Genomic DNA, 17,510 nt, shown 5'->3' with positions numbered 1-17,510 from the left:
TGCATCTTTGCATACACTTGCTATTGTCTATCATTCTGGCAGGTTTTTTATTTATACAATAGGATCTCATTGTGGTTTTAATTGTATTTCCCTAATAACTAATGCAATTAAGCATGTTTCATGTTTATTGGCCATTTGGATATCCTCTTTTATAAAGTACCTGTTTAAGAATCTTAAGAGTCTTCTTTTTTTTTATCCCCCTCAGAAAAATAGGGAGATATTTGACTTTTTCTTACTATCTCATTCTTTACGTGTTCAGAATACTAGTCCTTGTCAGATACGTATTGCAAATATCTTCTCTCATTCTGTGGTTTGGCCTTTTCACTCTCATTGCTATCTTTTGATGAATAGAAATTGATTTTAATGTTCCATTTGCTAGCTTTTCTTTATGGTTATTGATTTTTTTTTTTTTACCTGTTTTGAAGAAGTCTTTGCTTGCTCTCAAGGTCATGAAGATAGTCTAAGTTTTTTTTTTTCTAGAAGCTTTATTGTTTTACTTTTCTACAATTCATCAATTCATCTGGGATTGATTTCTGTGCATGGTATGAAATAGGGGATAAAGGTTTTTTGTTTTTTTTTAGTGTGGTGTTCAATTAATTCATTACCACTCTGTTGGGGGGGGGTATCATCCTTCTGAACTGCAGTGTCACCTGGGTCATAATTTGTCCATTTATGCATGCATCTGTTTCTGGACTTTTTGTTCTTTTCCATTTGCCAGTTTCTCTACCCTGTACCAGTACTACAGTCTCAATTTCTGTAGTTAAAAAAAAAAAAAGCCTTTATCTGGCAGCCTAAGCCCTCCCCTATTGTTTTTCCTTAAGATTGTTTTTGCTATTCTTGACCCTTTGCATTTCCATATAAACTTTAGAAGCAAGTGGTCAGTTGCCACACCAAAGAAGTGGCCTTTTTGCGGTTTGCGGGCCTCTCCCTGTTGTGGCCTCTCCCGTTGCGGAGCACAGGCTCCGGATGTGCAGGCTCAGCGACCATGGCTCACGGGGCCCAGCCGCTCCGCGGCATATGGGATCTTCCCGGACCAGGGCACGAACCCATGTCCCCTGCCTTGACAGGTGGGCTCTCAACCACTGTGCCACCAGGAAAGCCCAGAAGTGGCCTTTTGATTGAGATTGAATTTATGGATCAATTTGGGGATAATTATCATATTTACAGTATCTTCCAAACTATGCACAGGAATATCCTTCCATTTAGATAGGCCTTCAGTCTCTCCTCGCAGTGTTTGTATTTTTCAGTGTATCATCTTGCACCTTCTTTTGGTAGATTTTTTTCCAGCTAATTTTTTTAGGCTATTTTATTATTTATTTATTTTTTTGGCCACGCCGTGCAGCTTTCGGGATCTTGGTTCCCTGACCAGGGATTAAACCCGGGCTCTCAGCAGTGAAAGCTCAGCGTTCTAACCACTGGACCACCAGGGAACTCCCTTTTTGATGCTGTTTTAAATGGCATCCTTTTAAAATGTTATTTTCTTTGTTGCTGGTATGTAGAAATACACTTTTTTCATATTGATCTTATCCAGCAACCTTACTCAGATTCATTTGTTAATGTTCATCCGTAGTTTATTTTACATGTGTCCTGTCTACAGTCCTCTGCTCTCCCAGCTGAGCTATTGAAAGGTGCACCATCTGTAATTTATTTTATATTTTTCTACATATAATTATGTCATCTGCAAATAACGAGTTTTAGTCTTTTCTAGTGTTATCTTGCTTTGTGACGCCTATGCTCCAGTATAGGATTCTATAGAACCGAAGAGAGGAAGCATCTTTATCTTGTTCCCCATCCCAGAATGAAAGCTTTAAATTTCACTATTGAGTATATTTGCTGCATGCTTTTTGTAGATACTCTATCAGAAAGAAAGTTCTCTTCTTTCCTAGTTACTTTATATCATAAGTTTTATGAATGGGTGTTGAATTTTATAAAATGTTTTTTATTAGATAATTTTTCTGTTAATGGTATCAGTTACATTACCTTTTAGAAATATTAAGCCAACTTTGTATCCCTGAAATTAACTTGATCTTGATGTATTTTATTATATTGCTGGATTTGGTTTGCTAATATTTTATTAGGATTTTACATCATGCTCCTGAGAAAAATTGTCCTGTAATTTTCATGGTTTTGTCAGTGTTTGATATCAAGATTATGTTGAAATCATAAATCAAGTTGGAAAGTATTCCCTCTTTGTAAAGAGTTTGTGGGACTTCCCTGGTGGTCCAGTGGCGAAGACTCTGCTCTCCTAATGCACTGGTTCGATCCCTGGTCACGGAACTAGATCCCACATGCCACAGCTAACACCCGGCTCAGCCAAATAAATAAATAAATATTAAAACAAACAAACAGTTTGTGTAAGATTGGTGTAATACTTGTTAGTTTTGCTTCTTTAAAACTATCAGATATCAATTTATAAGGCCTGTTGTGGAACTTAACAGTAGCCCAAATGGTAATATCTGTTACAGTTTTCGTATGTGGGCTTTCGTTTTAGAGAAAGTACTTGCTTTTTAAACTGGTAAAATGCCAGAATACGGGAATTCCTCTTTCATGTAGCACCTTATTAATGTCTTTATCAAATAGTGGTTCCCCATGCTGAAATAGGATTGTAGACAATGATATCAGGGAATTCTCACTATATGTGTAAGAGTTATCCTGTGATCATGATCACTTCAGAGACTTATAGGAAAAATTGTAGTCCATACATACAATAAAAAATACATGAAGTAATTAATGTGAAGAGGTATATGAAATTCAAGGATTTATTTATTTATTTTAGTGCTACGCGGGCCTCTCACTGCTGTGGCCTCTCCTGTTGCGGAGCACAGGCTCTGGGCGCGCAGGCTCAGCGGCCATGGCTCACGGGCCCAGCCGCTCCACAGCATGTGGGATCCTCCCGGACCGGGGCACGAACCCGCGTCCCCTGCATCGGCAGGCAGACTCCCAACCACTGCACCACCAGGGAAGCCCAAATTCAAGGATTTTTAAAAGGTATTTCTCAATCAGGTAATTAGAGAATATATGGATAGAGTTATACTTTGAGAAATAACCATAAAATAATGATGCTTCCAATTTCTCAAAATATGACTATATATATATAGAGAGAGGGAGGGAGAGTAATATATACAGACACACACGTTTGGGGCAGAGTAGTACCTTGATCTCATTGTATCACCAAAATCTGTTTAGAATTAGTTGGTGACAATTCTTTTCTGTCTTATGTTGGGTTAAGATTTTTTTCTAAAATTCAAATATGGGTGATTCTTAAAACTTTTGGTCACAAGACTCCTTCCCCCACCCCCTGCGTGAGGCTTGATGGGGGGTCTTAGTTCCCCAACCAGGGATTGAACCTGGGACCTCAGCAGTGAAAGTGCTGAGTCCTAACCACTGGACCACCAGGGAATTCCCAAGACTCCTTTATATTTGTACTTATTAAGAACCCCAAAGAATTATTGTTAATGTGGTCACTTATCTGTATTTGCCATGTAATAAATAAAAGCTGAAAATTTTAAAATATTCATTTATAAATAACAATAGTAATTCCATTACATGTTAAAGTAACTTTTTATAGAAAACAACTTTACAAAACTAAAAGTATGTAGAAGGGTACTGTTGTTTTACATTTTTACAAGCTCTGATGCCTGGCTTAATGGAAGACAACTGGGTTCTGTCATCTGCTATATTCCGTCTGATCTGATGTGCTATTTGAATTCCAGGAAGAAAATCCAGCCTCACAAATACATAGGTGGAAAAAGGAGGAGTATTTTAATAGCTTTTCCAGATAATTGTGAATTTCCTTTTCTGATACTAAAGCTTGACAAGTGTTAGTTTTTTAAAGGTTAATTGCAGTGTGGAATCCATTGGTCTTTCTTGCCCTTTGAGTGGATTTTTACCCCTATGTGATTTTGTAACATTATTCACTGGGTTTAGAAAATATCAGTTCACTGAACTACAGGGTTCTTCCAAATATTGACATGTCCCACTATAAAATGTCTCCCCAAATCACATATTTTTAGTTATTATCAGATCTCATTAGAAAAGATTAAGTGGTGGGAAACTGTCAGGCTGAGTGATGGATACAAATTTTCCAAGATTCTGATTTTTTGAAAGTTCAACTTTTATCAGTGTAACAGATACTGTCAGTTTTATTCCTTGTACTGACAGGCTCACTTCGCTTATTTCTGAGAAAATGTCTGCCAAATACATCTGAAAAACCAGTTGGGCTGCAAGTAGTTCTTTCAAGTAAGCCTGGTGGAAGAAGTGGCCAGTTCAGCTTACCACTCAATAGCACAAAAACACTTCTGTAAGCAGCAGAAGTGGTACACGTGTCCTTCCATTTCCTCACACAGAATTTTAGAAGAACTGGTACTAAATGGTTGCAACTTAGTGAAATTAATTTTTACTTCATCAAGGGAATTCTTAAGTGAACTTGGCTTTATATTTTCCCACAGAGTGGTAGAGTGGTGAAGAATACGCTGACTACAAGTTCAGTTTGGTGCCACTGCCTTGCCTTGTGCTAGAGTGCTAGCAGTTTTACTCCACCTGCGGTGCAAACAAATGTTCACACAGTGAAAAAGGCAGATGACCTCTTAGTAGTTGTATGAGAATAGTTTTGACTTTATGGAATCCCAGAAAAGTTCTCAAGACCTCTAGGGGTCCTCTGAGCACACTCAGAACTGCCATTATAACCCAGTAGCCAAAATCAGTCATTTGATTTTGTCCTGTGTTGCCTTAGAATTTAAAACAAGGCTTTGGTTCAGAAATTTTGGTTGACGTCCTGTAGGATGTGACTCTTCTAAACATTTTCTATTAAAGTGTGTTCTGTCTTTAATGCTACAACTTTGCCAATAGTTACCTGGGTTAGTCTCCTATTATTCTGTGTTTTGTGCATGTGCACTCTGGTCTTTTCAAGTTCTACTCAGATGGGAAATACTATTAAAATGACAGGTGAGGGCTTCCCTGGTGGCACAGTGGTTGAGAGTCCGCCTGCCGATGCAGGGGACATGGGTTCGTGCCCCGGTCCAGGAAGATCCCACATGACGCGAAGTGGCTGGGCCCGTGAGCCATGGCCACTGAGCCTGCACATCCGGAGCCTGTGCTCTGCAATGGGAGAGGCCACAATAGTGAGAGGCCCGCGTACCGCAAAAAAAAAAAAAAGGTGATAACCAAATTTTATACAATTTTTAAAGGTTACTTTCCATTAATAGTGATTACAAAATATTGGCTCTATTCCCCATGTTGTACAGTGTATTCTTGAGCTTATCTTACACCCAGAAGTTTGTGCCTCCCACTCCCCAACCCCTGTAACCATTAGTTCTCTATATTTATGAGTCTGCCTCATTTTTGGTTATATTCACTAGTTTGTTGTATTTTTTAGATTCCACATATAAATGATATCATATCTGAGCCTGGAGCAGCCACCTGCACCTTGTGTTCCTGTCTCCCTGTGTCTGTGTGCTGCCCTGGTCCACTCTCCTTGAATTCCCCCTGGTTAATCCCCTAGTATTTGTCTTTCTCTGTCTGACTTATTTCACTGAGCATAATGCCCTCCAAGTCCATCCACGTTGCTGCAAAGGTCAAAATTTCGTTCTTTTTAATGGCTAAGTAGTAGTCCATTGTATATATGTACCACATCATCTTTATCCATTCATCTGTTGATGGATTCTTAGGTTGCTTCCATATCTGGCAATTGTAAATAATGCTGCTATGAACATTTGGGTGCATGTATCTTTCCGAATTAGTGTTTTTATTTTTTTCGGGTATGCACCCAGGAGTGGAATTGCTGGGGATGGCCACATCTTTTGCTGTACTCCCAAAGCTTTTGCTGCTCTTTAACTTCATATGCAAGAACTGCGGTGCCAGGATGCTATGGAAGACCGTGGAAAGAGGCAGAAGAGCTGGATTACTCCATTTATTAATCCCTTGACTCTGTAAGTCATTTATTGTTCCGGTAGCCTTAGTTCCATCGTCTGTGTGGTGTCAAGGACAACCTGCTTAGGTGTAGAGTTACAAACGTGGTAAATGAAATTGAGGCTGTGGAGTCCTTTCTAAACTGAATCGTTGCACAGATAAAATTTTCATAGCCGCTGGGAAGGAGTTTTAATTTACATAAATTCCTTAAATACTAGTCCCATGATTATTCAAGTATGTTTAGCTATCTGCTCTAAATATATTTGTGTAATTAGACCACTTCTGAAACACCTACTGCCTTGTATGCTTGTTTCTATAAGAAAAGTTATATATATTTATACATGTGTGTATATATTTATACATATATGTATAAAATGGGATTATACCAACTGATAGCTATTTGTAAAGATAAAATTAGATCCATACCTGACATCAGTCACAGGAATCAACTCCAAATGTATCAGATCTAAATATAAAATATGAAACCATAGAATTACTAAACGAAGACATAAAATTGTTTTGTGTCTGAGTGGGGAAAGGCTTTCTAACTTTAACTCAATGCACATGCAATGAAAGAAAAATTTTATATTCACCTACCTAAAAATAATTGGGGAAAAAAAAGCATGATGGCAAAAAGCACCGTAAGCAGAGCCAAAAGACAAGCAAAAAGTTTGAGAGATAGTAGTTGTATCACAGATAAAGAGCTGATGTACCTAATATTTGAAGAACTCTTAAAATAGAGGTGGGGGAACTAAAATCCTTATAGAATATAAATAGGCAAAAAACTGAACAGACAAGTAAAACATAAAAATAGCCCTTGAACATATGTAAGTATGTTCAGTTTTCCTCAGGGAGAAGTGCAAATTAAAATTACACCAAAATACTATTTCTCCCCATCTGAACGAAGAAAATTCAAAGCTTGATTCTACACTTTGTAGGAGATGTGGAGATGTTGGAGAAACAGCTGTGTTCACTATTCCTGGGAGTGCAAAACAGTGTAACCTCTCGCAAGGGCAATTCACAGTATTTAACACAACTACACAAACTTAATACTCACCTACCTAGGAATTTACCCCAAAGATACATATCTGACAATACAAAAATAATATTCACACAGTTATTCATTGTGACATTATTTGTAATTGCAAAATATTGGAAACAAGCTAAATGCCTATTCATAGGAAATTGGGTGAATAAACTGAGGTATGGCCACTCAATGTAATTATTCAAAAAAAAACAAAACCAAAAAACGAAGCTGATTTCTATGAACTGACATGCAGGAACTTCAGAACAGTGTATGTCTCTTTCCACTAAAGAAACACAGGGGAGATAACCAGAAGCAAACAAAATGTTACCTGCAGAGGGTGATTGAGCAAAATGAGACAGAACAGATAGACTGAACACCGAAGTGTACCTTCTTGTATGTTTTTACTTATGGAACTTTTGTTTATGCTTCACATTTTCAAACACTAATACTTAATTGATGATGAAGGGAAAACAGATTGTTTTCTGGAATCTTTAATGACGCTCAGTGTGAGGCACCCTGTGTTAAGAGTGGCCTTCTAATGACAGAGACACCCTGTAATCTAAATCCCAAACTGGACCCCACCCTCTTTTCCCAAAGCAGTCAAAAGATTCCACCTTGCTCCATCACATCTCCCACCCAAGCAATCAGACTGTCCTGAAGTAAAATACCCAACTGATATTAAGGAAGGAGGCTAAGTTATCTAGAGTCTTTTCCCCCAAATACCTCTGAGGAATTAACTCCGCACACAGGAGTGCAGAAAGCCTAGAACGAAAGGCATCACTAGCATTCCTTTGCCATCGCAGCCCTCTGCTGGTATACATAAAATGTGGAGATTGAGGAAGTTACTTGCTTATCCTCTAATCTTGTTGATAAACTATCATCCCTAGGAGATTTCTGATCCAAACTTTTCTTTGCTTACTTGGCACAACACAGCACCAAACACTGAAGTGTTTGGAAACGTTGACGAGGAAAACTTGAGACCTTTTTCTTTGCCTCTGTGACACTACTTCTGTGTTCTCCTGCTCTCTAAACATGCCTTTATTTCTGCGACTCCTGTTCACCTTCTCTCGCACTCCTGCCAAAGTCCTAGCCTAAATCCTTCTCTCTGTAGGTTCTTCCCTTGAATTTTTTTTTCTTTTTTTTTTTTTTCTGGCCGTGCAGCTTGGGGGATCTCAGTTCCCTGACTAGGGATTGAACCCAGGCCATGGCAATGAGAGCCCGGAATCCTAACCATTAGGCCACCAGGGAACTCCCTTTCCTTGAACATTTGTACAGTTCTGTCAGTTTGATGAGTTTCCCAAATGTTTTATCTCCTCCAGATCCATATTTGAAACTAGGTACTAAGAACTCCACTTGAACTTACTTCTGGCACGGAAACCTTGGTGTGTCCTAGTCTGAGTTCTTCACCTTGGCTTTGTTTAGACAAAAGATCCAAAACCTGAAAATAAGGCCGAAGGATTACCAAGTGCCCTTTCGATGCCATATATCAGACTAGAGCAGTGCTTTTCAAAAGGTGGCCCTGGGCTAGCAGCAGCAGCAGCACGTTGGAACTTGATATAAATACAAACTCCCAAGTTCCACTCAAGATCTCCTGAGTCAGAAACTGTCGGGGTGGAGCCCTAGAAATCTATGATTCAACAGGCATTCCTGGTGATTCTGCTGAGAATCTGAGGTAAGAACTACTGAACTAGAGTGGGATTGTCAGACTGTGGCTTGTGGGCCAATCCGGCCCAGTGCCTGTTTTTATAAAGTTTTATGGGGATATGGTTGCAATATAGCATTTATTTATGTATCATTTATGGCTGCTTTCACTCTACAACAACAGAATTGAGTACTTACGACAGAGACTGCATTGCCCTCATGGCCTAAGACATTTACCATCTGGCCCTTTACAGAAAAAAGTTTACAAACCCCTAAACTACAGCATTGTCCCCCATACCCTCTGAAGGGTCATCAGTGGTCTAGGGAAAGATAATTTTACTTACTATTTATTATTGAATTGGGCCCAGAGTCTATAACGTTAGGTGTTAATTATAGAAGATGTATAAGCTACAAATAATTTTTTGTCTTTATTTATTTTAATTTTAAACATTGAAGTATAGTTGATTTACATTGTGTTAGTTTCAGGTATACAGCAACTTGATCAGTGAGACGTATATCAATTTTTTTCAGATTCTTTTCCCCATATAGGTTATTACAGTGTTGAGTTCCCTGTGCTATCCAATAAGCCCTTGTTGATTACCTATTTCAGTGGTCCCCAACCTTTTTGGCACCAGGGACCAGGTTCATGGAAGACAATTTTTCCACTGACCTCCCCCCTGCCGCCAGTGACCCACGGGGCGGGCGAGGGGGTATGGTTCAGGTGGTAATGTGAGTGATGGGGAGCGGCAGATGAAGCTTCACTCTTTTGCCCACCACTCACCTCCTGCTGTGCGACCCAGTTCCTAACAGGCCGGGACCAGCACGGGTCCGTGGCCCGGGGCTTGGGGACCCCTGATCTATTTTATATATATTAGTGTGTCTATGTTAATCCCAATTGCTAATTTATCTCTCCACCCCTACCTTTCTCCTTTGGCAACCATAAGTTTGTTTTCTAAGTCTGTGAGTCTCTTTCTGTTTTGTAAATTAGTTCATTTGTATCAGTTTTTAGATTCCACCTATAAGTGATACCATTATATTTGTCTTTCTCTGTCTGACTTACTTCCCTTAGTATGATAATCTCTAGGTCCATCTGTGTTGCTGCAAATGGCATTATTTAATTCCTTTTTATGGCTGAGTAATATTCCATTGTGTATATGTACCACATCTTCTTTATCCATTCATCTGTTGATGGACATTGTGGTTGCTTCCATGTCTTGGCTATTGTAACTAGTGCTGCAGTGAACATTGGGGTGCATGTGTCTTTTCGAATTATGGTTTATCCTGATATATGCCCAGGAGTGGGATTGCTGGATTATGTGGTAGCTCTATTTTCAGTTTTTTAAGGAACCTCCATAGGGTTCTCCATAGTGGCCATTACCAATTTACATTCCCACCAAACGGTATAGGAGGGTTCCCTTTTCTCCATGCCCTCTCCTGCACTTATCGTTTGTAGACTTTTTGATGGTTGGCCATTCTGACTGGTGCGAGGTGATACCTCGTTGTATTTTTGATTTGCGTTTCTCTAATTAGCAATGTTGAGCATCTTTTTGTGTGGTTTTCTCTTTTTAAACAGTGTGAGTAAAATTTACCTCTTGAAAGTGCCCGGTTTTGAATTTTTTTTTCTTTTTTTAAAAATATTTATTTATTTATTTGACTGTGCCGGGTCTTAGTTGCGGCACGTGGGATCTTTGTTGCCGGTGCGGGATCTTTAGTTGCAGTATGTGAGATTTTTTTTTTAGTTTCAGGATGCAGAATCTTTTAGTTACGGCATGCGAACTCTTAGTTGTGGCATGTAGGGTCTAGTTCACTGACCGGGGCCCGAACTCAGGTCCCCTGCATTGGGAGCTTGGAGTCTTAGCCACTGGACCACAAGGGATGTCCCTTGAATTGTTTTTTGATGACCTACCCCAGGACATTTCTTGAGGGCAGGTGTCATATACAGCCCCTCAGGCCTTGTGAAGATGGAAGTGCCCGTAAGTCGAGGTTTTAAAGTTGTTGTTGTGGGAAATAGCCACAAGGTGGCAGGATTTCTTCATGCCCAGGTCTGATTACTCAGGCAACCAGAGCCTTAGCGAAAGTGGTGTTCCTGGGTTGTCAGTTAGAGTGGAATGTGCCAGAACAAAGGCCCAAGGACTTGTGTCTCATTACTTCTTACCCTTTACTTTTCACCTTTCCCCAGACAAACCCCAACCCCTAGAAAACCGCTACACTGAGGGTGCTTTCGTCTGGAGGTGGGGCGATTCTAAGGAAGGAGGCTGGAGGTGAGAACCCCACCACCAGGAGACGTGGAGACCAGGTGAGTTTTCAAAACTCTTCCAGCCCAGAGGGTCCACCCTTCTTTGCGTGCACTGGGCTTGGTTTAGCTGTAAGAGGGCCCGCCTGAATCTGGAGATTGTGGTCCCACCCAGAGGGGACCAGGCACTAGAGAGCCAAGGGGGGCTTATTTGATGGTACATCCTTTCTAACTCCCTGAATCCCAGGGTAGTCCAGCCTTGAGACCCAAGCCTACTCAGGCTCCAGGGATGGGACACCAGCTTGGGTCACCAAGGCCTGAGGGGAATATAGTAGGTGTTTCTTTTTTTTTCTTTTTAATTTAAATTTAATTTTTATTTTATATTGGGGTATTGTTGATTTACAGTGTTGTGTAAGTCTCAAGTCTCAGCGACTTGATTCAGTTATACATAGACATATATCTATTATTTTTCGGATTCTTTTCCCATATAGGTTATTACAGAGCGTTGAGTAGAGTTCCCTGTGTTATCCAGTATCCAGTTATCCCTGTTGATTATTTTATATATATTAGTGTGTCTATGTTAATCCCAATCTCCTAATTTATCCCTCCCCCCCACCTTTCGCCTTTGGCAACCATAAGTTTGTTTTCTGTCTGTGAGTCTGTTTCTGTTTTATAAATTAGTTCATTTGTGTCCATTTTTAGATTCTACCTATAAATGATATGATGTTTGTCTTTGTCTGACTTACTTCACTCTTTTCTGATAGAAGTGAAAATGATTTCTCTGCTAGAGTTAATCACAAAGGCAATAATTTGTGATTATTACAAATTAGCCATTTAGCTAATGGCTAAACATTAGCCAGTTTCGGATCTAACCTAGTAATCTTATTCCAGCTTTTTTTCATACATAGACACACTCACAGACATATACACACATACCACGATCTTTCATATAATTCTCTGAACCATTTTGCATTCTTTTGATTGCTAGTAAGTTAAATAATTCTTTGAAGCATGCTGACATACTTGGAGGACCGTCATGTTTTTCACTTTTTGAAGTTTATACTTTGATCCTGACAAGAGTTAATTCCTCCCATGTTCCTTGTCTCTGTCAATCTTTGTTATATGGCTTGAAATTTTAGCACCTGTTCCAATTCCTCCCTTTTTCTTCAAACACATCAATCGCCAAATCGCTCTGGTTTTCCCTCCCGCAGGGTCTTTTCAAGCCACCCCTTCTGCTCTCTTTCCATGACCACTGTCTGAATTTGAGCCTCTCCTTCCTACTTCCAGAACTTCTACAACAGCCCCTACCTGGCTGTTTGTAACCAGCCCAGTCTACACAAGGCTGCTAGAAAAATATCCTCAAGCAAGAGCTCTGGTCATTTCACTTCCCTACTTTGGTGGTTCCTCATTGTTCAACAGTAAAGGAAAGCCCTAGTTCCTTAGCCTGATTTCTAAGGCCCTCCAAAATCTGACCCTCAGTTTATCCTCCTTGACAACCCTTTGTCCTTCCAACCTCTGTTCTATGTGCAGTCTCTTTGCTTTCCATCCCGTTGCCCCTCTGCCTGCAGTGCCCTCTGTCCGTTTTCTGCATGTCCAAAGCTCAGTATTCTTTAACCCCCAGCTTGAAGCTCTACCACGTAGATCCTTTTAGCTGAAAGTCATTTCCCTCTACTCTGAGTTCCCAAAACATTTACTTTGTATCTCTTTTATGGCACATACACTTTGTTTTGTGACCTGGTCTGTTATGTATGTTTGTTGTTTCTGTGGCCTCTTTGTTGTTGTTTTTTTTGCGATTCGCGGGCCTCTCACTGTGTGGCCTCTCCCGTTGCGGAGCACAGGCTCCGGACGCGCAGGCTCAGCGGCCATGGCTCACGGGCCCAGCCGCTCCGTGGCATGTGGATCTTCCCGGACCGGGGCATGAACCCGTGTCCCCTACATCAGCAGGCAGACTCTCAACCACTGTGCCACCAGGGAAGCCTTCTGTGGCCTCTTTGTAGGACAGTGTCTGTGGTCCAAATTTGTATCCACATTACTGCCTAACTGTGCTAACATAGATAAGAGAGCCATGAAGTTTTTTCAGTAGGAGCTGCTGGAAACTTAAAATTTCAACTGAAAAGGTAGCACCAAATTATTTTTTTAATGTTGAAAATCTCCTCAAATTATATTTTCCCAAACTATCTCTTTTTGTGAATCTTTTCTTTCCTTCATTTAAAAAATATTAACTATATTAAAGGAGAAAACTGAATACTCTCCAAAACGTAAATGAATCTTCCTTTCTTCTATTTAGTGTATCTTTTCTCTATAAATAAGATTTCTCATTTCAATGCAGCAAGTCCCAGCATTTAACTATCCAGTGTTCTTTATTCATTAATGAAGCGAAAGTTTCCTATGTGGCTGCCGTTTCTACATCCAAAAGACTCCCTAGTACAGTCATCCTATGGTGTCCGGCGGGGGGACTGGTTCCAGGACCCTCCCTGGATACCAAGATCCTCAGATGCTCTAGTCCTTTATATAAAAACATGTATTTGTATATAACATATGCACATCCTCCCATACATTTTAAATCATTTCTAGATAATTTATAATACCTAATACAATGTAAATGCTATGTAAGTAGTTGCTGACATACAGCAAATTCAAGTTTTGCTTTATGGAACTTTATGGAATTTTAAAAAAGTATTTTCTATCTGTGGTTGGTTGAGTCTGCAGATGCAGAACCCATGGATACAGAGGGCCAACTGTACAAGTGTTTGTTCATGAAGACCTAAAATCTTCAGTTGGTCTTTTAATTTATTAAGAAACAATAAGCAATGCACATTTTTTTAAACTGGCAGGGTATTAGTGTCCAAATGCTAGGCACCCCCAAATCAATCAGAGCAAAGGAGGTTATGGCACATCTGCTGTCTCCTACCTAATAGCTTTCATTCCCATCGTGTTATGAAACAGTGTTCCTCCACATTTGGATGGATTTCTCACCGGTAGTATCTGGAGAGCTTCTTACAAAATTATATTCCCAAGACCCACCCAAATCCAGACACTTTGGGGCTGGATCTCCAAGGAGCTTTATTTTATTTTATTTTTTATTTTTTTTGTGGTACGCGGGCCTCTCACTGTTGTGGCCTCTCCCGTTGTGGAGCACAGGCTCCGGACGCACAGGCTCAGCGGCCATGGCTCACGGGCCCAGCCGCTCCGCGGCATGTGGGATCTTCCCGGACCGGGGCACGAACCCGTGTCCCCTGCATCGGCAGGCGGACTCTCAACCACTGTGCCACCAGGGAAGCCCCAAGGAGCTTTATTTTTAACTTCGCAGATGATTCTTCGGCACCCTGAAGTTTGCGAATCACAGGCTACATTCTATCCTCTTCTAAGTTCAAAGAGAAGCAGAGAACCTTTTTAGACTTTCCCAAGTGCACCGTAAACAAACCAAGAGCGTTGAGAGTCGTCCATTTTTTCTCCTCTCTCTAAGTGTCCTTCTTTGTAACTTTCCCTTAATATTTTATTTTGAAAATATCCAAACACAGAAGTTGAAATAATTGTGCAGTGGACACCTATGTACTACACCATTAACATGTTATCACAGTCGCTTTATCACAAATCTCTCCTTTCATCCATCTCTCTATTCATCAACTCATCTTTTTTTTTTTTTCATGAATTTCAAAGTAAATTTCAGACACAGGTAGTATCTAATTTGGGATGATGCTGACTTGAAGAATAACAAGGCAATGAATTCTTGTAGCCCTTGTGAAAGCACAGTGGCTTTATTGGCCAGGATTGGTGGCTGCTTGACCTCAGCAAGAGGTTAAGAATGTGTTTAATCAAAGACAGAAGGATAGTTTGGGCTGACTGTAGATTATCTCCCTGCCTGCCACCCTCATCCCCTGCAGCAGAGTAGTTTCTGTTTGTCTCTATTCATTTGAATGGGAGCTTTTGTTTTGTTACTGGGAGAAGAAAGGGAGGTTTGGGGCTGTGGAGAACAGAAGATAAATGTGAAAGCAGAGGGCAGCAGTAACCCCTCCCTTTAACACTGTTTCAAGGCCCTAATAGAGAGATGGGTTACAGGCTGAGGTTGCTGGCTTAGTGGTTAGCAGCAAGGCCATGCATCATACTGCCTAGGCCTACATTCTACTTGTCCCTGGGTGTTCGACCTCGGATGTGATACTCAGCCTCTTGGTCTTGTTTCTGAACCGAACTTGGGTCCTCTTGCCCAGCATGCAGCAAAGCCAGTTTACTGACACTGGGTTGTAGTAAAGGAAAGTACTGCATTTATCGGAGGACCCAGCAAGGAGAATGGACAGCTCATGCTCAAAAGACCCGAGCTCCTTGATGGTTTTCAGGGAAGGGTCTTAAAGGCAACATTTGGGGTGAGAGTTGCAGAGGGCATGACTTTCTTCTGATTGGTTGGTGTTGAGGTAACAGGGTGGTGTTTCAGGAATATATTTTTTTTGTGGTATACGGGCCTCTCACTGTTGTGGCCTCTCCCGCTACGGAGCACAGGCTCCGGACGCGCAGGCTCATGGGCCCAGCCGCTCTGCGGCATGTGGGATCTTCCTGGACCGGAGCACGAACCCATGTCCCCTGCATCGGCAGGCGGACTCTCAACCACTGCGCCACCAGGGAAGCTCTGTTTCAGGAATATTAATCACCAACCTTCTGGTTCCAACCAGTCTGGGGTCTATGTGCTTGTGGTCAGCATGTAGTCACTATCCTCCACCAGCATGGGGGTCTTAGTTCCTGCAGAACAACTCAAAGATCTGTGGTCAGATTATGTGTATATATCCCCTGAGGAAGAACTAGGACTCTGTTTAATCCCTGAGCTATCATTTCTTGACTGCTTTTCTTTTGTTTCTGCATTCCTCACTTCCATAATTAGTAATTGCTTGACTCTGCTCTTGGGAACTCAGGGAAGGCCTAGGAAGACTAAAGCCTTTTATTAAAAACAAGAACTGGGGGACATGGAGGGGCTTTTGTACCTGGGAGGACTGGGTTCCAGCCTCAGTTTTCTCATCTGTAAAATGAAAGTAATTACAGTACCTACATTATATTGTTGTGGAGAAAATATGTGTGCCTAGCATGTAACTTGATCAACTTCGGTTGCTAAAATATAATTACCTTCCTTGATGAGTACCTTTAAGTTCACACAAAATTAACATATAGGGCTGTAGCAGCTGGTGAACAAAAAAGAGACAAGTAAATGAAACAATTTTGATAGTTAAGCCTAGAAGGAATTCAGAGAGAAGCAGGAGGGAGAAATCCTGAAAGTCCTTCAAGAAAACCCATAGCACTTAAAATGAAATCCAATTTTTTCCCTTGCTCTGCAAGGCCCCTACATTATCTGGCCTCTGCCTACATCTCCAACTTCACCGCCTCTCTTTCTCCCTTATTTAACCTAGCCACACCAGCCGTTTCATAAGGACCCGAGCTCATTGGATCCCCAGGACATTTGCACCTGCTGTTCCCTTTCCTTGGGTCTCTCCGCAGATCTTTACAAGTTAGAAAAGAGGTAAGGCCTCGCGGCAGGGGGCGGGGCTCTGGAGGAGGCGGGGCAGGGGCGGAGTCGGCCGGAAGTGGGGCGGAGGCCCAGGAAGTGAAGGTCCTGGTAGCGGAGTCGGCGAAGTCTGCGACGCCAGTTGCGGCCTTGCGTTCCCGGACCGTGGGCGATGGAGAACGGAGCGGTCTACAGATCCACGACCGAGGCGCACCCGGGGCCCGCCAGAGGCGCCCGGAGCGGCCTCGTCGCCTACTTCAACCTGCGCCGGCTCAAGGGGACCCGGCTAATCATCAAACTCCTTCAGCTGGTGAGTCCGCGGCCGGGGCTCCCGGGCGAGAGGAGACAGTCGAGCGGCTCTCAGCTGGCAGTTAAGAAGCGGCCGTTTCCACATCTCCAGTTCCTTCCCTCTCCGCCTGGGGAGGGTCCGTTCCCCTCGGGGCTCCCCCTTCCTGCCGGCGCCCCCTCATCCCGGCTCCCTCCCCCGCTGGGTCCCCGACGGCTACCTAGGACCACCGAGCGTGTTTGGCGGGCGCAGGAAATGCGTCAGAGACCCAAGTCAGCCGCGTAGACTTTCTCTCCTCCTCTGTAGGACTTCGGCTCTTCTCCCAGCTGTAACTGTGCATTATCTCCCAAAGTGCCTGTATTTAGACTATGAAACGCTTTTTGTTTATCTTTCTCTGGTTCTTGCGGGTTTCCTGGTGCGAGCCCAAGGGGGCAGTTTAATTTGTTGGACAAAGTCTTCCGATACTACACGAGGCATAGAGATGTGTGTGTCCAATAAATTGTCTCCCAAAAGTTTTATATTGACTGGAAAAGAATTACTTCTGAATGAGCAATATGTGTGTACCAAATACGAAGTCAAAAGGACAGCTTTTTGTGTGTGTTATGTGTACGTAGCAGAGCGAGGGCATTCTTTTTCAATGTCGCTGAGTTTCAGTTTACTTTGGGCATTGGTTAAGGACCTTAAACCTACTACTGAAAATATCAAAACATCTTTGAGATTTAAATTTTAATTCAGATTACACACATATTAAGTTCCTATGTTTTGTTTTAACCAATGATGGGTAACATTTTCTGCAAGAGGAAAACTCAGATTGTTTATAGAGTGTTTATGGGTTGGGTTGGTTTTTTGAACCAACCAAGTGAAAATAGCCAGTTAGTTTCCTTGGAAAAATCTTAAGTTCTTAGAAATCAGGTAACCAGAACTTGTATTC

At 41.7% G+C, this 17,510-nt stretch overlaps 1 protein-coding gene and 1 non-coding gene across 2 annotated transcripts in view; one reads left to right on the top strand and one right to left on the bottom strand.

The window, feature by feature from the left end:
* Positions 1–3,326: 3,326 nt before the first annotated feature.
* On the bottom strand, positions 3,327–3,399 carry TRNAE-UUC (transfer RNA glutamic acid (anticodon UUC)). The gene has a single exon. It is a non-coding gene; the product is annotated as a tRNA-Glu (tRNA).
* Positions 3,400–16,384: 12,985 nt separating this feature from the next.
* Positions 16,385–17,510, top strand: part of CMTM6 (CKLF like MARVEL transmembrane domain containing 6) — a 52,107-nt gene continuing 50,981 nt past the window's right edge. Inside the window, exon 1 of the mRNA XM_060022096.1 lies at positions 16,385–16,603. Coding sequence (XP_059878079.1) covers positions 16,466–16,603 — 138 coding nt within the window. The 5' untranslated portion in view covers positions 16,385–16,465. The remainder of the gene's footprint in view (positions 16,604–17,510) is intronic.

Source organism: Delphinus delphis, chromosome 10, assembly GCF_949987515.2.
Source record: "Delphinus delphis chromosome 10, mDelDel1.2, whole genome shotgun sequence".
NCBI classification, from domain to species: Eukaryota; Metazoa; Chordata; class Mammalia; order Artiodactyla; family Delphinidae; genus Delphinus; species Delphinus delphis.
The sequence above is the reverse complement of the archived record's forward strand: the minus strand, read 5'-3'. Positions and strand labels throughout refer to the sequence as shown.